At 45.9% G+C, this 27302-nt stretch overlaps 1 protein-coding gene across 9 annotated transcripts in view; it reads right to left on the bottom strand.

The window, feature by feature from the left end:
* Positions 1 to 6116: 6116 nt before the first annotated feature.
* Positions 6117 to 27302, bottom strand: part of LOC137429629 (protein AF-10) — a 65907-nt gene continuing 44721 nt past the window's right edge. For 4 of the 9 annotated variants that reach the window (XM_068119712.2, XM_078779652.1, XM_078779653.1 and 1 more), the window contains exons 10-20: positions 21003 to 21236; positions 19521 to 19696; positions 19185 to 19302; positions 17344 to 17401; positions 17008 to 17255; positions 16741 to 16884; positions 13625 to 13701; positions 8418 to 8839; positions 8085 to 8181; positions 7751 to 7933; positions 6117 to 7507 (exon numbers count right to left, since the gene is read on the bottom strand). In XM_068119712.2, coding sequence (XP_067975813.2) covers positions 7466 to 7507; positions 7751 to 7933; positions 8085 to 8181; positions 8418 to 8839; positions 13625 to 13701; positions 16741 to 16884; positions 17008 to 17255; positions 17344 to 17401; positions 19185 to 19302; positions 19521 to 19696; positions 21003 to 21236 — 1799 coding nt within the window. In that variant the 3' untranslated portion in view covers positions 6117 to 7465. The remainder of the gene's footprint in view (positions 7508 to 7750; positions 7934 to 8084; positions 8182 to 8417; positions 8840 to 13624; positions 13702 to 16740; positions 16885 to 17007; positions 17256 to 17343; positions 17402 to 19184; positions 19303 to 19520; positions 19697 to 21002; positions 21237 to 27302) is intronic. The other 5 variants (XM_078779650.1, XM_078779655.1, XM_078779654.1 and 2 more) reach the window with 3 other exon arrangements.

The raw sequence follows: 27302 nt of genomic DNA on the forward strand, positions 1-27302 counted from the left end.
AGCGTCCTTCCCGCTTCTTCTCCATTCCAACTCTCACCTCCATCTCCCCCAACCTTCTTCCTTGCTCTGCACCTCCCCCCCCTCAAACAACACCTCACTGTGCCTCACCCATCAAACCTTTTGTCCGCCTCATCCTTCCCTTTCTCCGAGCTATTCTGAAATCTCTGACACACTATCAAGAGCTCTCCCTACCTCCTCCTCTTACTCATCTTACCCTACCCCTCACCTCTCCTGTCCTGTCCTGGATCCGATGCTCCCCCTTCCTCTTCATTAACGGTATGGACCTCAAACATCCGGGGCCTTCGCTCAAACCTGACTGATCTCTCCATACAGGTTGCTTCTGACAAACCAGAATTGATCTGCTTAACAGAAACTTTCCTCCTTCATGACGTCTCTCATTACTTAATATCTCTCCCGGGTTACTCCCTCCTCCGGTATGATGGACCTGAGCCTCGTCCTGGAGGTGGGGTTGCTATCTTTATCAAAAACTCTCTTTCTCACTCGCCCTGCACTGCACTCTCTCCACCTCACCCCCAGGAGTACCTCTGGCTACATCTTCCCCTTTGCTCCCACCTTTTGTTCATGTCCGTTGTACCGTCCACTAAACAGTGATGACTCCATCGACATCTCGCTGTCTGATGACATGGACCAACTTATATCTACTCATCCCAAATCTCTCTTCCTCATATGTGGCGATTTCAATTGTCACCATGCCAGATGGCTGGGTTTGGGTAACTCTCTCACCAGCCATGGCACCTCAGCAAAGGACTTCTGCAACTCATTGGGACTGACACAATCTGTCAATTTCCCGACCCGGATCTCAGTCAACAGAGCATCTTCTCTTCCAGACTTGGTTACGACTAACTTCCCTGCAAATGTCTGCCGCTCTTCTTCTGCTCCAATCGGCTCATCTGATCATGTCCTTGTTAAAGTGGACATCTCTCTGGCCATTCTCAGAGAGCCTTCTCAGCGTCGACGAGTCTGGCATTTCACTCAGGCCAACTGGCACGGTCTTCAAGCAGCCATCAATCATCTGGACTGGTCTCCCATCTCTACCACCTCTGACATCAACTCATCCTGGGAATTCTTCCAAAGTAAATTGCTCTCTCTCATGCACAGATTTATCCCATCTCATCTTCAGTTGTCTTACCCTTCCTCCCGTCCATGATACACGGAATCTTGTGGTGAGGCAGTTGCCCAGAAACAACTTGCCTTTGCCTCCTGGAAGGCAAATCCAACGGAAGGAAATCTCATTTCCTTTCACAAAGCCCGAAACAAGTGTGTGTCCACCCTCAGGAGAGCCAGGAAACAATATCTCTCCACTCTCAAACCTGTCTCCCTCTTCCAAATCCTGGTGGCATCTGGTCAAATCCGTTTCTGGTGTTTGGTCCCCCTCCATCCCCTCCCTTACCTCAAACGGCTACACAGCTGACTCCGCACGTGAAAAAGCTGAATGCCTCAATTCTGTGTTTGCCTCAAAATCTTGTGTCTCAAACCCATCCCTCTCTGTACCCAGTCGTGCCCAGCTGCTCCTGGACTCTGTGTCACTTTTCTCCCGACAAGGTGGAGAAATTTCTGTCAATCCTCGACTCTGATTCTGCAACTGGACCGGACGGCATCAGCCCACGGGTCCTAAAATCATGCTCTGCCGCTCTTTCACTCCCTTTCTCTGTTCTCTTCACCCTCTCTTTTGCACAAGGTCATCTGCCATCAGCTTGGAAATCAGCCAACATTACTGCTTTACAAAAAAAAGGTGCAAAAACAGATCCTTGCAACTACAGACCAATCAGCCTTCTCCCAATTATCAGCAAAGTCATGGAATCCATGATTGCTTTGGATATCAAATCTTTCCTCTTCTCCAATGGCTTGATCTCTGATCATCAATTTGGCTTCAGACCAGGTCACTCTACTCTGGATATGCTGCTTCTGCTGTCTCAACAATGGATGGAGGTCCTCAATGCCAAACAGGAAATCAGAGCTGTCTCCCTTGACATATCACGTGCCTTCGATACGGTCTGGCACCCCGCTCTGCTCATCAAACTCTCCTCATATAGTATCCATGGAAATATCCACACATGGCTTGCGGACTTCCTCTCTAGTTGTAGTCAACGTATGGCCCTGAATGGATTTCTCTCATCTCCCCTTCCTGTTCAGACTTGAGTTCCTTCCCCAAGGCAGTGTTCTGGGCCCTGTGCTTTTTCTGGACTTCATCAATGATCTCTCCGACTCTCTTGAAAATCCTCTCTATCTCTTTGCTGATGACTCCACTCTCTGCCGCTCCATTGCTCATCCCTCAGATCGGCAATCTCCAGCCTCCTCACTCTCTGCAGACCTGGAAAAAAAATCACAGACTGGTCAAACAAGTGGAACATGTCTTTCAATCCTGACAAATCTCACACTCTTACGGTGTCTCTCCGAAACGATCGACTGGACAACCCTCCCATCTACTTTCTGAACAATCCTCTCCAAGAAGTTCTGTCAATCAAGCTTTTGGGTCTCACTATCTGCCATGATCTTTCCAGGGAAAACCACATTTCCAATCTGGCCTCCAAAGCCAGTCGCCGACTGGGCATCCTCCGTCGTGTGAAGTCCTTTCTGGGCACTTCTGAGCTCCTCACCACATACAAGGCTTTCATCCGCAGCTCAATGGAGTACTGGTCTCTCTACTCGGCTGTTGCTCCTGCCTCACACCTAGCTCGGTTTCACGCTGTTGAAACCAAAGCTTTCAGAATCATTGGAATCTCCCGCGAAAAAGCTAACACCGAGGGCCTTTCACTCACTCACCGCAGGCAGGTTGGTGGTCTTTCTGTCTTCCACCAACTCCTATCTGGCCTAGCTCCCCCAGCTCTATCTGTGCTCTGTCCCCCAAATATTCCTACAGGTCACACAAGATCTGCCTGCAACCCTCTTCTGGTGAAATTTCCAAAATCAAGACCCTCTGCCCACCTTCACTCTTTCATTCCTCTTTTCTCCCACCTCTGGAACAAACTCCCTCACTCTCTTCAATCCCACTCCACCCTCCACGTCTTTAAAACAGCTGTTCACCACCATCTCTTGTTTTCCCCTAACCAAAACCTTGATCTCTTCTACCCCCGTTAATTCACCCCAGATCCACTTTTTTTTTTAAATCCCGACTTCTTTCTTTCCTGGAAGTTCCAGCAGTGTCCATGTGTTTTATATCTCTCCCACCCCCTCCCCCACCTTCCCATGCCTCCTCCCCCCAATCCCTCTCCCTACCACCGATCTTCCGTTGTCCCTGTTCTCTGCTGTTGTACTTGTATGCTTCCCTGTCTCTCCCCATCTTGTCTCTCGCTCCCTTTATTGTATGTTTCGTGTGCCCATTTGTTCTTTTTTTGTAATTGATGTTAGCTCTTTCACGAGCCTCGATCTTGTATACAAAAAAAAAAAAAATGTTCAACTTCAGGATGTCCTTAAGGGAGAAGTTAAGGATTATTTATATGCAACCATCCCTCAACTTAAAGATGTCCTTAAGGGAAAAGTTAAGGATTATTTCGGTGTCGGAGGTTATGTTTTCACCCGTCTGTCTGTTAGTCTGTCTGTCTGTGAACAAGATATCTCAAAAAGTTGTGGACGGATTCGGACGAAATTTGGCAGAGAGGTAGTGTATGTGACACGGACGAAATGATTAGATTTTGGTGAAGATCTGGGTTAGGGTTAGCACTCAAAAAGTTATGGATGACTTATGACTAAACTAGGTGGATGAGTTTGTTTGGTGACAAGAACAAGTCCATTAGATTTTGGTTCAGGTCTGAATCCAGATCCAGCCTATCATTGGGAAACCAAACAAACTGTTTAGCCTGGCGCAAGTATGCGCTCTACCGAATGCCGTTCTAGTGTTTAAATTTAATTATATACTTGAACACTGCAGAACACAAATCGCTTTCTTATCGTTTCCAAAAACCTCCAGTTTTACACTACTTGGACATGTTAAATAATGTGGTGTAAAAGACTTCATCAATGGCCCTAAACTTCTGGAATTTTTTATACGACCTTTAAAATCATTATTACCCTCGCCGGAGGAGAGGGTATTGCAATTGTCTGTCCACACAGAATAAATATGATTTTCTCTGCAACCGTTGGTCCGATTGACAGGAAATTTTCATCATAGGTGCACCTCCTCCTGCAGAAGTTTTTAATTACAATTATGACGTCATAGGCCACGTGGTACGGGCACCATGTTGGAGAATCCGAAAAAAATTGCACCTCCATATCTCCAAAAGCGCTGCCTAGAATAAATTGAGATATGGCTCATTGTAAATAACTCTCCATGGGGAATAACATATGTTAATGATGTCATAGGTGCCTCCATTATGACACCATAATTCGACAAGAACAAAATTCACCCAATCAAGATGAAATTGTCCGGGGCCATCATCCGAGGATAAATTGGTGGAGCAGAAAATTAGATGACGTCATTGGTCACATGGTTCGGCCACCATATATATTTTAACACACACGCCTTAGAACAAAAACACGTCCTGGCGAGGGTCTGCAATCTCCGATTGCTCTTTCCTGTTTACTGTACTGTATAACCTAGAACACTGCTCAGGGTAAGGTGTTCTATGAACTCCCTAGTTTATACAGGAATGAACGTGAAATGTCTCCTTCATAGTCCTAATTTTCATCGACTTGGCTGCATTACAGGTTCTACAAACATCTTACCAGAGCTCCTCTCTCTCTCACCTTGTACAAGTTTTATAATCATCGATTTAACAGCAAAACTCGTTTTAGTGCAACAATTGTAGGTTTTGTTAGCCTGGTGTTGGCTTAGCGGTCAGGGTACCAGCTTGGGATCCTAGGATCCTGGGTTCGAATCCCGGTCGATCGCTGAATTAACGCCAGGGGGGTTGACTCAGCCTGTCATCCTTCCGAGGTCGGCAAATTGAGTACCAGTTCACTGGTAATTCCGTTTGTCGTAAAAGGCGACAAAAAGGGTTGGCGTCAGGAAGGGCATCCGGCCGTAAAACATTGGTTCAAAAAGGGGACCAAAAAACAACAACAACCACGGTCCCCGAAAAAGGCCAACCCCTGCTTTGCGGGGAAAAATGGCCTCTAAAGGTGGTTTTTTGTATTAATTGTAGGTTTTGTTCCTGAAAGTTTGCATGAAATCTTGTAAAGCACTTGAGTTGAAGAACCAGAATGTTCCATTTCATCAGAAACCGTGCGGCGTGTACCAAAGCACAGTCGTGTTGATTGACTCGTTGTCTGGGCCCAATTTCATCATTAGATTTACGATGCGCTTGTCCGTCTAACAAAAAGCTCATCCCTGGTATCTTCACATACAATAATTGCATCCTCCTATGATTGATGCAATATCATTGAGTACACAACAAACATTCCATAAATGGACATTAACTGAGGAAGCATCATGTTCTGTTGAGTTGGGGTCAGGGGAAGTGGGAGTAGATCAACTGATGTCAGAGATAAGCTACACCAACTTTACCCGAGTAGAAGCAGCGCACTCAGGACAGTTAGGAGACAAACAAAACAAAAACATCCTAATTAGTTTCCTATAAAATAACAGCATAAGGTATTCAAGAAGGCTTAATGGGAATTGATGTGTCATGTGAACCTCACCTGGCTTTTTCTTCATTTCTGGTCTCATACATAAATAAAAAATATAACCACCTTTAGAGGCCATTTTCCCCCGCAAAGCGGGGGTTGGCCTTTTTTGGGCACCGTGGTTGTTGTTGTTTTTTGGTCCCCTTTTTGAAGCAATGTTTTACGGCCGGATGCCCTTCCTGACGCCAACCCTTTTTGTCGCCTTTTACGACAAACAGGGAATTACCAGTGAACTGGTACTCAATTAGCCGACCTCGGAAGGATGACAGGCTGAGTCAACCCCCCTGGCGTTAATTCAGCGATCGACCGGGATTCTAACCCAGGATCCTAGGATCCCAAGCTGGTACCCTGACCGCTAAGCCAACACCAGGCTAATAATGTGATAGTCTCATGTGATAGTTAATTTGCATTTCGTACATTCGCCAGAAGTGACGGGTACAACACACCTGCTGTACTCTCCCTTAAAAATGGATGAGAAAGAAAACAAGAAAGCACCAGCCTTGCTGGTATAAACACCACCATACACCTCGGCCTCGAGATTTGTTATGCATTTTAATTGCTTCTCCACATTGCCTCTGACAAGTATTCTTTCCTTCAATGTTTTGTTTGCTGTCCCCTTGTTTACACATTTATTCTCCATCAAGTTAAACATGCTAGAATGAACCTTGCGTTCTCCTCCCCGTTCCACACACATCAAAATAATGTTAAGATTGAAAAAGCAAACATTTTGTCCGCTTGAGCATTCGACAATCTTAACACTATTCATCACTGACTCAGCTTACCAGATTTTTTTGGGATCCGTAAAAATTAATTGAATTGCAATGGCGAAAAAAGAAGAAGAAGAAGCATACAGTCGGCCGACGTGCTAGGCCTTTCATCTTTGGCCAGCAGGCACAACCTACTGTCTTCGCCCATTTACCGGCATCTTGGAGCCGCGGAAGCAGTACCGGCGAGCGATACTGAATCGACCAACTTTAAAAATGCTGGAAGGGTAGTAGATATGAGCATGACGTTCATCTCGTGCCGAGTCGGTGCCAGGCTGAAGTAATTCCACTACCTTCATGAGGGGGGTCTCACATGACTCCACACTACCACCTAAACCATCTCCCACTGCGGCCTTTCCGAAACCACATCCTTGCTTTTATCCTCCTTACCTGGAAACTATATTGCTTTAGATTTTTTTATATTTTTAACAGCAGCACCTCTAGAATGAGGCAGTGACATTTCAACATTTTTCATACAAATTACAAGTGTACACAATTTGTACAAATTACAGTGTCATAAAAAAAAAAAAAACACGGAACATTTATAAAAAATCGTTAAAACGGCGCCCAAAGTACAAACAATAACTTAAAACAAAACAGAGGTAAGGATATAGTATAAGATTCAAATTCCGCAGCATATATGACTAAATTCAGGTAAACATAAATTCCCAAACCTTGCCAGATCGATTGATCAGCACGTTTTCTCAAAACACAAATTTGGACCTCGTTTGCATACATGCATTGGTTGCAGACTCCACAGTAAAGCCAGGCAGAGAGCACCGAGGAAATCAAAAGGTCCACCTTTCGAAGATTCAGCTGCCATCGCGGATGTCCTGCTGGCTGGAGTCAACATTTCTCGGAGGGGAAAATAAAAAAAAATTACAAAGGAAAGAAAGTCTGCTGCCTCCCGCAGGTAAATTCCAGTGCTTTGGATCAAGGGACGACATTACTTTCAAAAAGGTCCGAGCTTGAGAAGCCAGTGATAAAAGACAAAAAGCCTTTTGCGACACGGTGCTTCCCCCAAAAGGCAAATTTGTTAATGTACAAGCGAGGGGGGAAGGCCGTGTACGCAAGGCACAGACGCGAGGGCGAGTCAGAGCGCACAGCTGGCCCGTCCTTTAGCTGCCGTCTCCTCCGCACGCGTTCCCCTTGTCGCGTTTCTGCAGCGCGAGAAGAATCACTTTAAACATCACGTTACAAGATACTGAAAACTCATCACAATGAATTTCGAATCGGTTTCAAATTCGAAGTTCGAATCGAATCGGCCAAAGGGGAAAACTAAATCTGTTTAGCCTTTTGTCTTCCTGACATGGGATACATTATAATCGCAAATCAACTATGCTTCTTAATTGAGAACAGAGCAAGAAAATGTATGTTTCAAAGTTTAATCAGACATTGCTCACTCCCTTGGGATGAGGCCTGCACATGGGCCACACCTGGGAAGAGGCGGCATGGAGTGGCTGCTGGCTGGGAGAAGCCACCTGGAAGGTTGGATCATGGCCTACAGAAACAGCCATCGAAGTCTGGTGGTGCTGCTGTTGCTGCTGCTGCACAAGCTGGTACATGAGTGCTTGGTGCTGGGAGTCCTGCAGGTAGTACAATCGCATGGTTTGCACAATATATATGCTGTGAAAACTGCTGCACTGCAGAAATGTCACTCAATCAAAACAATGGGCAAGAAAAGTGTCGATAGGAAATGATAGTGCAAGCATAGAGCGAGGGGCTTTCGTAACACACCTGGCTAAAGGGTTGCCCAGAAAGAAGCTGCTGCAGCGGTTGCTGGTGGAGAAGGATAGGGTGCTGCTGGTCGGGAAGCAGAGCTACACCAGGCATGCTGGTAACCACAAATACAGCACGTCGCATGAGAGCCCCAAATACCAATGGCACAAATAGAACATGAACTCAAACATGGGACTTTTCACCAACACCAAGTGTTTTGATTTAAATTTAAATGGAAGGCAGAGCCCATAATCGAATTCATACACAAAGATGTAAAATAAGACTTGAAGTTCAAAGGAGATTATGTATAAAAGGTTAAGAGTTTGGACCTCGATGTAGACTGCAACCCACCTGCTGTTGAGGCTGGTGGGCAATGAGAGCGTGATAGTAGGATTGGCAGTGGATGGTGAAGGCAAGACATTTGCATTTTGGCCGGGTCCAGGTGGCTGGATTACACCATTAAGTGCACTCACGAGACCATTAATGGCTATCTGATTGGCAGGAAGGCTGGCCAAGATCCTACCCGCAGCTGGTAGTGCATTCAAGGAGGGCGGCACCGCCACAGTCGACTGAGGCCCGCTGCAGCGCCCTGCGAGGGTCACGGCTGCCACACCAGCGGTTAAAGAGCCCTGGGACTGCCAGGAGGTAGTGGAGGATGGTGGGGCCCCAACCCCAGATGCGGAGTGAATAGGTGGAGCGAAGCTTGGCGTCATCGGTGAAGAGCTTGGCACTGATAGCGGGGTGCTGGCACCTTGACTGCAGGCACTTTGCTCCTGGGAGTGAAGAATGGGGAAGGGGAAAAGTTGGTGGAGGGATGGGGTCGGGGGAGAGATAGGAAATGTAAAAATAGAAATAAATAAATAAATTCCTCCAGATGCCGCTATACATTGCTCGTTAACATGAGATGGATAAATATCCAGAAGTAACCATAAATATACCGAACTCTCGCAGCACAGCTTAAAAAAAACCGAACGACAATATTGTTACGGGAATGGTCATTGGTGGTAACGGTAGCAAGATAGACTGGTTATGTCATTAATAAATGTCGAGCACAAGTGTGTAGTTTCTGTGTAAAATGAGAGGACGTGTCGAAGTGTGTTGTGTAGGATCCACTGCCAATCAATATTGGCATTTGTGTAGGATCCACTGCCAAGAAGCAGATAAGCGAGACCCCTCCCCTCTGTCATGTGTCTAAATCCCTCCCACCAATACCCCTCCATTAATCCTTTAAATTGTTCTCTTAATCTGTCTGTGTCTGCTTAATAAATCATTTTACCAGCTACACAAGCCACCAAATGCGCCCCCCATATCTCCCTTGAGGAAGGTGAAAAGCAATTCTGGATACGACTGTGCGCAAGGTAAGAGCCACACCAAGACTGGCGGTCTCAAGGAATTAGAGCTGCAAGGAACCTCGGGAGCTAAAATAAACTATGAGAAGCTGGCTGGCAAGCAAATGAGCATGCAGCAACGCACGGTCATTAGGTAACAAGAAGTTGAAGGGCGGGATGCATGAGGGAGGTGGACAGTGGAGAGTAGAGCCCGGACAGTTCGACAGACAAGTCAAGAGCTGCACCGAGTGGAGTAAACAGCGCAGTTCTAGTCCCATGGAGCCTGGCAAGCTGGGGTTGCATTGTGGGAGTTTTACGACAGGTCTACGAGCGAGGGAGGTAAACAAACATAATTTGAGGATGGCATTCTGAGTGTATTGCAGGGAGAAGTGACACGTTGGCCAGTAGCCACAAGACCGGATGCAACTGAACCTATCATCTCTCTCTCGCCGAGACCAACATGACCAGCTAAAGCCACTGCATGCCAGCATCGCGTGGGTACCAGGTTTTTTTAGTCTCATGGCCTCTATATCTCTGTCTTTAGTGCATGTGAGTGCTTGGGCCAAAGTTATTTCGGTTAAGCCATCAAAGTCTCACGCGTGAAGATATCTACATTATAAAACAGGAGTGCCCATCCCGAAACTACTCCCTTAGTTGTGGGGCAGGCCTGCGAAACCCTCTGTTGAACGTTTTGGGGTCTCAGCGGATATCGTAAGGCATGTGTGACGTTTCATAAAATCCTCAATAAAATTATGATTTTGAAATTCGATCGATACGGAGCTGCTCCCGGTCCGGAAGTGAACAAGAGGACGCCAATTCGCTGGTTTGACAATATCTCATGACAATCATGATTTAACATTGTATTTCGTTATATTAATGCTGCAGTATTAATTTGTGATTGGAATGATGCTGTTTGGAATGAAAATATAGAGCTATAGAGTTTAAAGCAGAATGAGGAAATGATGTGAGGGTGACCCATGACATTTGCGGATTTGCCATTTTGCAGATTCACCATTTGCAGTTTCGCCATTGACTGGATATAGCAACATTGAGACTGGGTACGTTTTTTTGTGCAAGTCATTCACGAACCTGCTGTCAACTCCTGACGTTCAACTGAAGGTGGCACAGGAATGTGGAATTTATTGGTTCATGGTTTAGCATTCACCGTTTCCACATTGTTTGTTTGCTTTTGGCTTCCCACCTGTGCGTAAGGCATAGCACGGGTACCTTACTAGTAGTTTATAAAAGAGAATCTCAGTTCCAGTACATGTGTTTCTTGTTCTTTCCTTCACATACTTTCCCCAATAAATTTTTTTTTTTCCTCACTGGCGTGCTGGCCTGGTCCACAGTTCACGTTTCCTCATTGAGGCCAGGCCTTAAATAAAAGGACTGCATAAAGATAAACAAGCGTTACGCCTAGGTCCCCCGTCGGTGAAGTGATGTGAGTTGACAAAGTGGAAGACGCAAGGCGGCCATCTTGGATTTTGACGTGGCGACACAATTTGCAATAGCGTTCTCCCTTATGCATAGATACACCTACACACCAGATTAGAAGTTGGTACTTCGCTTATTTTTCAAGATATGTCGCTCACAAGGTTCAGACATATATATGGTGGCGGCCATCTTGGATTTTGACGTGGCGACCCAATATTCAATATCGTTCTTCCGTATGCGTATACACCCACACACCAGATTAGAAGTTAGTAGTTCGTTTATTTTTCAAGATATGTCGCTCACAAGGTTCAGACATATATATGGTGGCGGCCATATTGGATTTTGACGTGGCGACCCAATTTTCAATAGCGTTCTTCCTTATGCCGAGATACACCCACACACCAAATTAGAAGTTGGTAGTTCGTTTAGTTTTCAAGATATTCTGCTCACAAAGTTCAGACATACATGGCGGCGGCCATCTTGGATTTTGACGTGGCGACCCAATTTTCAATAGCGTTCTTCCTTATGCCTAGATACACCCACACACCATTTTAGAAGTTGACGCTTCACTTATTTTTCAAGATATTCCGCTCACAAGGTTCAGACATTCATGGCGTCAGACATACATGGCGGCGGCCATCTTGGATTTTGACGTGGGTTGCACCCACACACCAAATTAGAATTCGGTCCTTCGCTTACGCACGCACGCACGCCCGCACGGACGGGAAAACCATAGTCCCCCTTTCGCTCCGCGGTGCAACGGGGGAAAATAAAAGAGAGAGAATGTCAGGGTGAGGATTTAAAATGAGTATGATGAAAAGTGTATGATGTTTGTTTGTAACAAAGAGATTAAAGCTAGGCCGGTAGCTCTAGTTTGAGTGAGACAGAAAGTAAGACCAGCAATCCTGACACGGAGAGTGCAAGATGGTTCCGGGAATCAATTTAACCCTTTGAGTACGGATGACGTCCAGTGCCGTAACCCGCGAAAAAGTTTTGTGTACAGAAGACGTTACTACACGTCATCGACTATACCTATAAATAGATCGTCAGTACGTGGTTGCATTCCCGTAATGCCAAATTAATCCCGCACCGGGGGGTATTTTTATTTCAAAAAAAAAATCCCGTACTCAAAGGGTTAACGCTCCCAAGTCAGAACGGTGGTAGTGAGCGGTTGCTGTCCACAACCTACTACCTTGATCCAACCGGATGGGTGTTTTTTCAGACACCATCTCCTTACTGGATGGTCATTGGCTCCCGAAGGGAGCTCATCTGCCCTTTGCCAGGTGTTGTTTTTAGTCCTGCAGGGTGTCACAGTCACTCTCCCCACTGGCAAGCCAGTGAGGGTAGTCAGTTTAGTCACCGACTACCCGACCATGCAGCAGGTAGCACTGGGTTACACGTTACCAGGAGCAGTCAAGAGACCGGCCTGAAAATAACCCTTGTATCAGTCGACAGGGAAATGCGTTGTGTTTGTGTACCAGGTTCAAACCCTTTGTAACTCCTCTTCTATCCCTCTCTTATTATATCTCTCCTTCTCCGCACCCCTTTACAGCACATCCATACACACAGAAAACATGCTTTACATTACACACACAGTACGAATCCCCCATCATCGCATAAGTACAAAATCACCATAGAAGGCAAAAGCAACAAAGAATAGCACAAAGGAGAGTTAGGTAACAGCAAGCGCAAGACGAGGCAGTGGAATTAAGGACCGCATCTGGGCGTGTCTGTCGTCGACCCCCGACACGGATACCCCCTGCCAGGTGTGCAGTCAATGGGAGCCACCTAGCAACATCGGCATGCCAGCCAGTAGGCTGCATATAGAGCTTTATAAGTCCGGGCATTTCAGGGCTCGAGGTCTTGTATGTCCAGGGAGCAAAGACAGGCAGGAGTCATTCAGGAATGAGCTGGTCAAACGTGAGCCACTGTGCATATGGCCCTGCCATTGAGCGAGTGCGAGCCAGCCGTGGAGCGAATGCGAGCCAGCCACAGAGCAAGTGAGAATGAGCCACAGAGCTCTTTTCCTGGATGTGCCAGCTTTTGCATATTGACTTACACGATCTTTCTCTAGTGTAAGTTCTATTTCTAATCCCTATTTCTAATTGCTCATGAGGAACACACAACAAATACCAAGCAACGGGTTCCCCCTCGACTTGCTCAGAGCAGGGGTACCGACTGGCCTTCACGATTTCCTCTACGCATTACAAAGCATTCACCACATTTCTCCCCAGAAGGCGCATTACATCACCACATTCTCTTCTTTCAACCTCCCTCCCCTTTTACACATTAGGACCACGTAAGCCCGCAGGCTTACGTCGGGTGAGCGAGTGGTCGCCAACAAACCCTGCCTTCTGTATCTCTCTGTCTATTACCCTTACTTGTGTAACTTTCCGGAGTGAATGAGGCACCTATGTCTATAGTTTTGTGATAAGGATTGTCTGAGGAGCTCGTGTGTATGGCGGTAAGGCTTTCTTTTGTAACACTGCATTTCCTGTACCGATTTGCTGGTAAGGTAATGCGGGATCTGGATGCGAGGACCCTGCTTAAATTGATCGTCTCAGATCACATTTGCGTTTGCTTAGACACTCGTCATGCCGCAGAGTTATCTGCGGCCGTTGGCTTTGAGGTCAAAGGTCAGGAAGCGGGTCCGAGAAGCCACTCACGAGCCGGCTGGCAAACACATAGCAATATGTTGACTACACAGGCAAAATCGTACAGGTAAGAGGTCAGTTAAACCATTTGTTAAAGCAGTGAAATAATCGAACAACAGGTGTGCATTTGGACAAGACTTACCGGTGTAGAAAGAGATAGTGTGCTGTCCGACTGGAAGCTGTTTGTCCACGGACTTTTGCTTCTGTGCGGCTGATCTACTGACAGACATTTCCCAGTCAAATCCATTTAATATATATTATTCCGCTAGCCATCTAAACAGGTTCAATTACTGTTGAGAACAAGATTGCTACAGTATGAAGAAAAACAGCAATTACAGAACAATAAACCTATTATGTACCAGCAGGTGCACGTTTAAAGGTAATTCAAAACTCGGAAGTTTTTATTTGCTCGACTGCACCTCATCTTATTTTTCCACTGTTGCAACACCAGTAGTTTTTAGTTGAGAAAGAGATAACCAGTTGGCTGCTACCACCTTCAATTGCAGAAAAACAAGAACAATGCGACTATGTCGTAGTCCCACAACTGGTAGATGCCATCACTCTGCATATGTATGGGTAGGGGATCACGTTTGTGAAGTTTCGTGTTGTTCGGATAAGGTTAGTTTTTCTATCCAAGATGGCTGCCAAACCACGTGACCTATGACATCATTTTCAAACTATATGCAATATTGCTGTTCGATGATATTTGTAAAATTTCGCATTGACAGGGCGAGCGGTTTCAGAGACATAATTATTTAATATTTTCCTTCAATCCAAATTGGCTGCCACACCATGTGACCTATGATGTCATAAATTTAATATTTCAATACAAATAGGTCATAGATCATGTGCATGCAATTTCAGATTTTTAGGATAAGGAATTTGATTAAAACATTTTTGGCTGGTATACCACTTCACCTATGATGTCTTGACAATGTGGCAAGTTTCAAATTTTTCCATTCAACGGTTTCCGAGAAATAATTTTTTAATTATTTGCTTTTAATCTAAGATGGCTGCCATACCATGTGACCTATTACGTCACAATTATCATAAGAACATTCTGAATGGGTGTCACTCCTACCCTGAAAGTTTTATCTCAATCAGACATATGGTTGCTGAGAAAAACGAGGTTTAGCCCGTACGGACAGACAGATGTACAGACGGACACGGACGGACAAAAAACCCGAAAACATAATGCCTCCGGCGACTTTGTCGGCGGAGGCATAAAAACTAAAGAGTTCATGGAACACCTTAAACCGTGCATCACCAATTTAATTAAATGTAAATAAAATAGTGATTTTAAAGGTTGCATCAAAGAAAAGTCCAGAAGTTTAGCACCGTTGAAGCAGTTTTACACTCCACCTTAGTTAACATGTCCAAGCACTGCAAAACTGTAGGTTTGTGGAAGCTGTAGAAAGGCAATTTATTTGATTATCAACAAGAGGGAGATTGCTTTGCAATAGATGTCCCCTACCAAGTTTCAGTTGAATATGTTGAAGGGTATGGAAAAAAACTGCAGAAAACCACAGGTGGGACAGACAGATAGATGGAGAGCAAACTTGTAATCCCTTCCAGGTAGGGGACTAATAAAATAGAGGCAAGTTTACTTGACTGATATTTTCCAGGATTTTCCAGGACTGAGATTTTCCAGGATTGAAGGACATGTTCCATTTATCAGACCTGCTTAAAATCATTTCCAGATGAGAAGATGCGGCTGCTGTCTGCCTAGTAGAGGGATGAGGTACTTTATGACAATGAATGTGTGAGTTGTCTGCAACAAAGATGAGAGAGGGTTTTCCAGAGCAACAGAGAGGTCATTTATATTGATGAGGAACAAGACTGGGCCTAAAGACTGCCTTGGGGGACTCCATCCTCCACTGGAAGAGGAGTGAAAAAGGTTCCATGAGGGCAACATACTGCATTGTATGTCAGAACGTATTGTATTGTATGCAAGAGTGTAAGAAGTTATAAATCCAGGAATTAAGGTGGCCTTGTATGCCACAAGCAGAGAGCTTGGCAAGCAAAGCAGAACGCCAGATTGTGTCAAATGCCCGATATATGTCCACGGAGACGGTTCTATCCACTCGTTTGAACATCAGTGCCCATGTTTGGTGTATTTTTTTTAAATCCAACGGTGGCAGAAGAGAATAGATAAGGATTAAATTAGATTAGTAGCTAAGGATTAAAAAGACGATAGGGGAGCTTATTCCTACGAGGTGATACACATCCAAAGTGCATACCGGCCAATGGCACAGGCATTATTTAGAACCTTGCAGTGCACTTAAGGCAACAGGCCCAACTAGCCTGCTCAGGTTCGTGTCGAGCTGATAGTTTGAGGTGTGCTGCTCGGCCCGAGAAAAATACATCTTCCAACTAATTCAGATCTTGATTGCGTATGTTCTTAATCTTCTGCAATTCCTCTCTTCTTCCTATTCAGTGCTTTAAATTACGTGGAAACGCAGTATCAGGGGCAGCACGGCTTTCAAACCAGGTTGGGTGATACAGCACATGGAAATAAGGTAATACAGATACTAGAATGAAGGACAGCTAAATTACCTCCTCCCTCAAAGTTATTCATGAGCTAGCTGGGTTTTTAATTGAAAATATCATCATGACACGGCTAAGTCTTCTGAGACTAGTTCAAGCTCCAGAAGCTTCAAGTAAAAATTCGTATTTCCACAACGGTCTTCAGCCAGATTTGAAACCACTTCGTCTCGGCTTCTCGTCCAATATCCTCACCAATGAGCTAACGCACCCACAAAATGCATCTTATTTAGAAAAACAGCAGCAGCAAAAAAAAAAATCATTTTAAAATATTTTTTTCATATTACAGCCATTATTCCAATAATACGGAATCCCTGGTCCCTGGATCCCTGGTGTTGGGCTAGCGGCTAGGGTGCCGGCTTAGGATCCTAGGATCCTGGGTTCGAATCTCGGTCGATCGCCGAATTAATGCCAGGGGGGTTGACTCAGCCTGTCATCCTTCCGAGGTCGGCTAATTGAGTACCAGTTCACTGGTAATTCCCTGTTTGTCGTTGAAGGCGGCAAAAAGGGTTGGCGTCAGGAAGGGCATCCGGCCGTAAAACATTGCTTCAAAAAGGGGACCAAAAAACAACAACTACCACGGTCCCCGAAAAGGCCAACCCCCGCTTTGCGGGGAGAAAATGGCCTCTAAACGGCGGTTTGTTTATTCCAATAATACGGAATTACAAAAGTGAACACAGTGAATAATTGCTGTGTGTTAGCGGATGAGCTCACCATGTGAGTATGGTGGAAAAGGCAAGGAGAGTTGTGTGCTCATGAGCAAGAGTCGATCCCTGCGTGCCGTCAATGCGCGAATCTGCTCTTCGAGTCGCCTGTTCTCTGCTTGGAGCTGAGACAGGTTTTGCAGGCAGCCCACCACTGCCGAACACAAGCTGCCTTAAACCAAGGCTCACTTCAACATTTGGCTAATGCTCTCCGGTCAGCAGCGGTGTGCCGCCCGATTAATATGAATAATTAATTTTCTCACTCTGTTTGGCATACCATCGCCCGTTGCACCGTGTTCAAGCAAAAATTTCTGCCCCTCATTGAGCTGCCTCTCTAGTAGCTGTTCGATGCTGTACGGGGTGGGTTGCAGGACCTCGGGCTGCATTCCCAATGTTCCGCCCGAGCAACTATGCGAAGCTTGGCCAATAGTCAAAGGCTGCGGTGTGCCGGAGGCAGTCTGGGTGACACGACCCTCACTCCGCACACCTTGGCTTCCTCCAGGACTTCCATCTCCGAGATTCATGCTACAAAAGATAAATCCGTGAAACTCGGCATGAGAAAATCTGTTCTTCCCAAGACATCGCAATTGCTCCATTCAAACACTGTACTTACAAGCTGGAAAGACTTGGGGAATTTCCTTTGTGCAATCGTTCCCCCTTGTCTGATTTGTCTGCAAAGGTATCATCATAGAAAATGAAATAATCAGCGATTGAAACACCTGCTTACAACCAAACAAGTATACCCAGAATGCAAGTGATGTACAGTCGTGGCTAAAAATATTGGCACCCTTGCACTTTTTTCAAATAATTCACCATTTCTTTCTCCTCGAAAAGTAATTCACCATTACTTTTCAAATAATTCACAATTTTCAAATTCCTGAAATTTAAAACATCTTTTGATATCCACAAATGTATTTCTTTGGTTTGCAGTGGAGCAAAACAAAAAAAGCTGAAAAAATTACGAAATCTTAGCATATTCCACACAGACATCCTAAAATGGCCCGGACAATATTATTAGTAGCTTTTAGAACCTGTTTGAAATAATTAGATTTCAAGCAGGTGATTCTCCTTTACTTTGGAAATGAACTCACCCAAGGGGAGTTGCAGGTGCCTGCAATATAACAATCACTCATTCAACCAGTTTGAATAGAGAAAGGAGTCATTCTGCTGTTTTGTGTCAATGTGAGCACTGCAGTGAGCATGGAGAAAAGAAAGAAAACCAGAGAATTGTCTGAGACGGTCAGACACAAAATTGTAGCCAGGCATGGACAATCTCAAGGCTACAAGTCCATCTCCTGAGACCTTGATGTTCCTGTGTCCACCTTACGCAATGTTATCAGGAAGTTTAAGGCCCATGGCACTGTAGCCAACCCCCCTGGATGTGGCAGCAAGAGGGATTTTGATTGAAGATTGCAGCGAATGATTGTTCAAATGGTGGAGAAAGCACCTGGATCAACTGCCAAGCAGATGCAAGCTGACCTTCAGGCACAAGGTACGACAGTTTCAACTCGCACCATCCTTTGCCAACTCAATGAAAGGGGGTTCTATGATAGGAGACCCAAGAGGACCCCACTGCTGAGAAAGGACGACTGGAGTTTTCCAAAACACACCTGAACAAGCCAAACCCCTTCTGGGAGAATGTCCTGTGGACAGATGAGACAAAATTAGAGCCTTTTGGTAAAGCACATCATCTCTATGTTTACAGAAAACAAAATGAAGCCTTCAAATAAAGAACACCTTCCTTGCAGTCAAACATGGAGGAGGTTGTGATGTTTTGGGGTTGCTGTGCTGCCTCTGGCACTGGGTCCCTTGAATGTGTACATGGCATCATGAAATCAGGAGATTACCAAAGCATTTTGGAGCGCAATTTTCAACCCAGTATCAGAAAGCTGGGTCTTCGTCGAAGAAAATGGGTCTTGCAGCACGACAACGACCCCAAACACACTTCAAAAAGCACCCAGGAATGGTTCCAGACAAAACGCTGGACTGTTCTGAAGTGGCCAGCAATGAGTCCAGATCTAAATCCCATTGAACACCTGTGGAGAAATCTGAAAACAGCAGGTGGGAGAAGGCACCCTTCAAATCTGGGAGAACTGGAAAAGTTTGCACAAGAAGAGTGGGACAAACTGCCAGTATAGAGGTGGAGGAAGCTCATTCATGGCTATAGGAAGCGCTTGACTGCAGTTATTTTGGCCCAAGGCCATGCTACCAAATATTAAGTCCAGGGTGTCAATAATTTTGTCAAAGCCATTTCTTTTTATTTTCTGATTTAAAAGGATATATTAAGTTCTGAATCAAAAAACAAAGGTTCTGTAATATTAACAGTGAAATAAAGAATTGTGGAGACCAAAACAATTTTTAATTTCAACAATTTTCTGGAAGAAATGGTGAATGATTTGAAAAACGTGCAAGGGTGCCAATATTTTTGGCCACGACTGTACGATTTCACCCTACCTTCTTCCAAGCCCCCCATTAGGCCACCGTGTGGTGCCAAACCTGGTCCAGGCACCAGCGGGTTCCCACAGGGATGAGTGGACACTGAGCCAAAGGATGCCCGGGGTGGAGAGCAAGCCTGCACACACCAGGGACACAGTCACAATAAATGTGGCTACAGAGTGTGCCAGGCACACGCGGAACGCCGTCATAGCACACCCAAGCTACACGTTTCCACAAAACCTTGGAAGCCAAATCAAATTATAATGAATGGAAGTTTGTGACATTTCAAATTTCTGAAATATTGTTCTTTGGCTTTTCCAACAACAGGTGAGAATAGGTGATATAAAAGGGAACCTTGATCGTAGATGATGCTGTAAATGTGCAAGGGAATGCGGCTGTGGCTCCAAGGGGGAGAAGTGGGAGTGAGGAGGGGTTCTGCTGGCTCAGCAGGGAAGGAATCAGAGACATGCTTCCACCGGGCTCGATGGAGCCTTGTAGAGCTTGTGGCACATCGGTGTTGCTATGAGCCCCTAAGAAGGGAGACACATGAGGAAGTGATGGAAAATCTTACAAAGTTGGAGCACGTACTAAATCCGACTTGTTCACAGTTTACGAGGCCCATTGAAGAGCTGTTACATACAATCTACAAACTCACAAGCAGACAGAAACGGCAGACAATACAGACTTACGATCAGAAATACAGCTAGAACTACATTTTGCAGCAGGACTCTTCCTGGATCTGGCCGCCCGGCCAAACTGAGCAATCAGGGGAGAAGGGCCTTGGTAAGAGAGGTGACCAAGAACCCGATGGTCACTCTGGCTGAGCTCCAGAGATCCTGTGTGGAGATGGGAGAAACTTCCAGAAGGACAACCATCACTGCAATACTCCACCGATCTGGGCTTTATGGCAGAGTGGCCAGACAGAAGTCTCTCCTCAGTGAAAGACACGTGAAAGCCCGCTTGGAGTTTGCAAAAAAGCACCTAAAGGACTCTCAGACTGTGAGAAACAAGATTCTGTTGTCTGATGAAACCAAGATTGAACTGTTTGGCTTCCGTCTGGCCACTCTGCCATAAAGCCCAGATCGGTGGAGTGTTGCAGTGATGGTTGTCCTTCTGGAAGTTTCTCCCATCTGCACACAGGATCTCAGCCAGAGTGACCATCGGGTTCTTGGTCACCTCTCTTACCAAGGCCCTTCTCCCCCGATTGCTCAGTTTGGCCGGGCGGCCAGCTCGAGGAAGAGTCCTGGTTGTTCCAAACGTCTTCCATTTAAGAATTATTGAGGCCACTGTGCTCTTGGGAACCTTCAATGCAGCAGAATTTTTTTTGTAGGCTTCCCCAGATCTGTGCCTCGACACAATCTTGTCTCTAAGCTCTGCAGGCAGTTCCTTCGACCTCATGGCTTGGTTTTTGATCCGATATGCATTGTCAGCTGAGACCTTATATAGACAGGTGTGTGCCTTTCCAAATCATGTCCACTCAAATGAATTTACCACAGGTGGACTCCATTCAAGGTGTAGAAACATCTCAAAGATGATCAAGAGAAATGGGAGGCACCTGAGCTAAATTTCAAGTGTAGGGCAAAGGGTCTGAATACTTAGGTCAATGTGATATTTCAGTTTTTTCTTTTTAATAATTTTGAAAAACTTTCGAAAAACCTGTTTTCTCTTTGTCATTATGGGGTATTGAGTGTAGATTGATGAGGGAAAAAATGAATTGAAACGATTTCAGCATAAGGCTGCAACATAACAAAATGTGAAAAAAGTGAAGGGGTCTGAATACTTTCTGAATGCACTGTAATTAGAATACTGTAAATGAGAGCAGAGTCATGTTCACACCAAGGGAAGAAGGGCTGGCCTCACTAAGCACATGGAAGCGGCCATTGCGCTTAGCAGAAGGTGGGCTCCGAACGCTCGAGGCGGCACTCTCTGACGAGGCAATCGAGGAAGTGGAGGAGGATGAAGAGGAACCACACGAGGCTGGAACACGCGTCGTCGCTTCCACACCACTTTTACCACAACCACTATGTCCTGGTTTCAGTTTCTTGCTAACTTTGTGTTTTTTCTCCCAGCCTGAAATGTAAAAAAAAAAATTAAACCAAATTAAATTGAAGAAATACATAAAACTGCATGACAATTCTCACAAAAAATGGAATATGCTCAATATTAAATGTTGGATTATTTGACATTTAATGCATTGACGACAGGAAGTAATAAAGTAATAAAGGCTGTAGGAATACATTGACCAACATTGTATAGAGGATGTATTTTGAGGCCTGTACACAACCTTTATTGCATACTTGATAGCGTGCCACATCGGCACACTTTAGAAAGACTACTCCACCCCTCATGCAGCTGAGTACCCTCTCCCACCATGCAATACCATTAGCGACGGAATTATGGCATTTACCCATCGGCCAAAGCCACATACATATAAACGTGAAATAGAACCCGTCCGATTTTACAGTCATGGCCGGGATCAACATCATTGATTGAGATACGGTAACCGTCGTGGGAAGCAAGAAGCCGACGTTTCGGGTGTTAAACGCTTCATCGGAGCAAAAGAGGGTTTTTGACACAAGCTTTCACGAGTAAGACTAGTTAAAATCCACAACTTACGATACATGATGTCAGGGGAATGGGGTGGCCCACTCCATGCCGGTCTCTCGTACGATAAATTCGGCAAAAATTTGAAGATGTCTGCCCACGTTTAGAGGATTAAATAATTTTTCACAAAGAAAAGACAAAGACAGAAAATGGCACAAGACCAGAGGACATGGTGTACGACCGAGTCACCATCCACCTTTAGAAGATGAAATTACAGGCCTTGGCCTCCTATCTACATTAAAGTTCACAACTTCCATAGCGATATGGAGATATGAGCATGTACAACAGTCTTTATGGTTATCACAGAGGTATTCCAAAGATCTCGAGAGATCTTGTCGAGGCGGTCACGGTTTTTCGAAGCTGTTCCACGATACTCACGCACGCTCGAAGTTAAGTAATTGTCACATTTGTATTTTTGTCGAAACTGTATTTATCTTACGTGTGTGTACCTTTTGCGTGTCCCTGGGAAGATTATTATCGGTGTTAATCTTTCATACCTGTAAAAAATAGTCGAGTATTTCACGCCACGTGGCCTAGTTGTTGAAGCTTCCGACCTTGAGGCCTGGTTCTCTCCGGGCATCCAAAGCGGTTATTTTTTCATTCGTGTGTTTGTCAAATTTCAACTCGTTATTTTATCGTCCATGCGTAATATTGTTTGTTTATAGTTAGTTTTGGTTTGAATTTCCTGTAACTCGTAATTAATTAATCGTGTTCTGCTCTGCGTGTGCGGCCTTGTACCCCGATCGGTGTTTGTTTACTTAACTCCCCTACATCGTGTTTTGCTTGGCTCTTAGTTTTTTCCCTTCTACCCCGAACATAATACTCTTTGTCTAACGTTTTAAATCCCCACCCCCCCCCCCCCCCCAAAAAAAAAAAAAAAATTTTTTTTCCTTTCTCCACGTGTGCTGTTTGTCTCATCCTGTACTTTCTGTCCAGGTGTGCTGTTCGCCCCGCCCCCATTATCTCCTTGCCATCCACCTTTTGCCCTGTCCACGTGACTCGTGGTGGTCCCTCTCGGCTCTCCCCCCGTTGGTACTTTGTGCATATAAGATTGTTTACGGTTCTGTTTTAATATTATTTAAATATGTATAAACTTTCCCCTTCACTGTTTTATTCAGTGGTATATTACAACACGCTGTTTTTCTTCCTATTTAAAAGGCTTTTTTCAAATTCCTCTCCATCTCATTCCATGTCAAAAAAAAGAAATTCAATCTCTTATACGTCTCCCTCACTACATGGTCTAAATTCACATTCATTCCACCCCTCCTCCATCGTCCTGAATCGGATTGCTAACTTGAAAATCACAACAAACCCAATTTGTTATCAATGTTCGTCTTTCATTAATCATCCACTTTCGAAACTCCCCTCTTGCTCCTCCCCTCCAAATCCCCCCCCCCCCCTTGCACCTACACTCCTAAACTCCCCCCTTGCCCCATCACTCCTAAACTCCCCTCTTGCTCCTCCCCTCCAAATCCCCCCCCCCCCTTGCACCTACACTCCTAAACTCCCCCCTTGCCCCTACACTCCTAAACTCCCCCCTTGCCCCTCCACTCCTGAACTCCCTCCTTGCCCTTCCCCTCCTAAACTCCCCCCTTGCCCCTCCCCTCCAAATCCCCCCCTTGCCCCTACACTCCTAAACTCCCCCCTTGCCCCTCCACTCCTAAACTCCTCCCTTGCCCCTTCCCTCCTAAACTCCCCCCTAACTCCTCCCCTTCAAAACTCCCCCCCAACCCCTCCCATTCAAATCTCCCCCCATACCATTCCTCTCCAATTCTCCCTCCTCCCCCCTCCTCCTCCTCAAAGCTGCCTCCTCCCCACTTCGTCTCCCTTCTATCTCATACCTCCACCCCCCCCCCCAACCTTCTACTTTCCTCCGCCCCCCCTCAAACAACCCCTCACTGTGCCTCATCCCTTCACCATCAAACCTTTCATCCTCCTCACCCTTCCCTTTCTTGGAACTCTTCTGTAATCTCTGACACACTATCAACTGCTCTCCCTACCTCCCCCTCTCATCCTTCATCTTACCCTACTCCTCCCCTCCCCTGTCCTGTACCCGATGCTCCCCCTCTCTCTTCTTTAACGGTATGGACCTCAAACATCCGGGGCCTTCGCTCAAACCTGACTGATCTCTCCATACAGGTTGCTTCTGACAATCCAGACTTGATATGCTTAACAGAGACTTTCCTCCTTCAAGATGTCTCTGATTCCTTAATATCTCTTCCTGGTTACTCCCTCCCACTTCAAGTATGATAGACCTGAGCCTCGTCCTGGTGGTGGGGTGTCTATCTTTATCAAAAACTCTCTTCCTCACTCTCCTTGCACTGCCCTCTCTCCTCCTCACCCCCAGGAGTACCTCTGGCTACGGCTTCCTCTCCGCTCCCACCTTTTGTTCATATGTGTTCTGTACCGTCCTCCAAACAGTGATGACTCCATTTACATTTCACTGTCTGACAACATGGACCAAATCCTATCCACTCATCCCAACTCTCTCTTCCTCATATGTGGTGACTTCAACTGTCATCATGCCAGCTGGTTGGGTGTGGGTTCCTCTCTCACCAGTCATGGCACCTCAGCAAAGGACTTCTGTGACTCACTGGGATTGACACAATCTGTCAATTTCCCGACCCAGATCTCAGCCAATGGAGTATCTTCTCTTCTAGACTTGGTTATGACTAACTTCCCTGCTAATGTGTGCTGCTCTTCTTCTGCTCCAATCGGTTCTTCTGATCATGTGCTTGTCAAAGTGGAAATCTCTCTGGCCATTCTCAGAGAGCCTCCTCAGCGTCGACGAGTCTGGCATTTCACTCAGGCCGACTGGGACGGTCTTCAAGCAACCATCAATCGTCTGGATTGGTCTCCCATCTCCACTGCCTCTGACATCAATTCTTCCTGGGAATTCTTCCAAAGCAAACTGCTCTCTCTCATGCACAGATTTATCCCATCTCGTCTTCAGTTGTCTTACCCTTCCACCCGTCCATGGTACACTGAATCTTGTGGTGAGGCAGTTGCCCTGAAAGAACTTGCCTTTGCCTCTTGGAAGGCAAATCCAACTGAAGGCAATCTCAGTTCCTTCCACCAAGCTCGGAACAAGTGTGTGTCTACCCTCAGGAGTGCCAGGAAGCACTACCTCTCCACACTCAAGAATGAACTCTCAAACCTGTCTCCTTCCTCCAAATCCTGGTGGTGTCTGGTCAAATCCGTTTCTGGTGTTTGTTCCCCCTCCATCCCCTCCCTTACCTCAAATGGCCACACAGTTGACATCGCACGTGACAAAGCCGAATGCCTCAACTCTGTGTTTGCCTCAAAATCTTGTGTCCCAAACCCATCTCTCTCTGTTCCCACCCTTCCCAGTCGAACCCAACTGCTCCTGGACTCTGTGTCCTTCTCTCCTGACAAGGTGGAGGAGTTTTTGTCTAACCTCGACTCTGATTCTGCAACTGGACCAGACGGCATCAGCCCACGGGTCCTAAAATCCTGCTCTGCTGTTCTATCTCACCCTCTCTCTGTCCTTTTCACCCTCTCTTTTGCTCAAGGTCATCTGCCAGCATCCTTGAAATCAGCAAACATTACCGCTTTACACAAAAAAGGTGCAAAAACAAATCCTTGCAACTACAGACCAATCAGCCTGCTCCCAATTATCAGCAAAGTCATGGAATCCATCATTGCTTCGGATATGAAATCTTTCCTCTTCTCCAACGGCTTGATCTCTGATCATCAATTTGGTTTCAGACCAGGTCACTCTACTCTGGACATGCTGCTTCTGCTGTCTCAACAATGGATGGAGGTCCTCAATGCCAAACAGGAAATCAGAGCTGTCTCCCTCGACATATCACGTGCCTTCGATACGGTCTGGCACCCAGCTCTGCTCACCAAACTCTCCTCCTGTGGTATCCATGGAAATCTCCATGCATGGCTTGCGGACTTCCTCTCTGGTCGTAGTCAACGTGTGGCCCTGAATGGAGTTCTCTCAACTCCCCTTCCTGTTCAGGCTGGAGTTCCCCAAGGCAGTGTTCTGGGCCCTGTGCTTTTTCTGGTCTTTATCAATGATCTCTCCGACTCTCTGGAAAATCCTCTCTATCTCTTTGCTGATGACTCCACTCTCTGCCGCTCCATTCCTCTGCCCTCAGATCGGCAGTCTGCAGCCTCCTCACTCTCTGAAGACTTGGACAAAATCACAGACTGGTCAAACAAGTGGAACATGTCTTTCAATCCTGACAAATCTCACACTCTTACTATGTCTCTCCGAAAAGATCGACTGGACAACCCTCCCATCTACTTTCTCAACAATCCTCTCCAAGAAGTTCTGTCGCTCAAGCTTTTGGGTCTCACTATCTGCCATGATCTTTCTTGGGAAAACCACATTTCCAAGCTGGCCTCCAAAGCCAGTCGCCGACTGGGCATCCTCCGTCGTGCGAAGTCCTTCCTCGGCACACCTGAGCTCCTCACCACATACAAGGCTTTCATCCGCAGCTCAATGGAATACTGTTCTCCCCTATGGGCCGGTGCTCCTGCCTCACACCTAGCTCGGCTTCACGCTGTCGAAACCAAAGCTTTCAGAATTATTGGAATCTCCCGCGATGAAGCTATCTCTGAGGGCCTTTCACTCACTCACCGCAGGCAGGTAGGTGGTCTTTCTGTCTTCTACTGACTCCTCTCCGGCCTTGCACCCCCAGCTCTCTCTGTGCTCTGTCCCCCAAATATTCCTACAGGTCGCACAAGATCTGCCAGCAACCCTCTGATGGTTAAACTGCCGAAATCTCGGCTCTCTGCTCACCTTCACTCTTTCATTCCTCTTTTCTCCCGCCTCTGGAACAAACTCTCTCACTCCCTTCAATCCCACTCGTCCCTCCAGGTCTTTAAAACAGCTGTTCACCACCATCTCTTATCTTCCCCCATCCAAAGCCTTGATCTTTTCTACCCCCGCTAATTCACCCCAGATCCACCTTGTTTGAAATTCCAACTTCTTTCCTGGAAGTCCTGGCAGTGTCCATATGTTTTATACCTCTCCCACCCCCCCCCCCCTTCCCATGCCCCCCCCCCCCCCAATGCCCTCTCCCTCTCACAGATCTCTCGATGTCTCCATGTCTCTCGGTCCCTGCTCTCAAAATAATGTTGTGTTTGTGTCCTTCCTCCTCTCTCTCTCCCCATCTTGTCTACCGCTCCCGATGTTATATGTTTTATGTGTCGGTTTGTCTTTGTGTGATTAATGTTCGCTCTTTCACGAGCCTCGATCTTGTATACAAAAAAAAAAAAAAAAAAAAAATAGACACCTCTTATTGGTGGAGGAGACGAGTTCAGGAAGTACTTGGTCAAGCAAATGTTCATGTTTTTGTCTTCATTAGCATAGTCAGCTAGCGACCTTAACAACTGAATGGGTAACACAGCAAATTAACCTTTTATCAGGAAACAAGACCCGCTCCATAATGGCAGTGACATACATACATACATACATATATACATATATACACATATACACATACATATAATGTAGATCGTTCCCCAACCTCAGCCCAAACCATGACATCACTGCCA

Source organism: Myxine glutinosa, chromosome 6 (assembly GCF_964187855.1).
Source record: "Myxine glutinosa chromosome 6, kmMyxGlut1.1, whole genome shotgun sequence".
Classification (NCBI taxonomy): Eukaryota; Metazoa; Chordata; class Myxini; order Myxiniformes; family Myxinidae; genus Myxine; species Myxine glutinosa.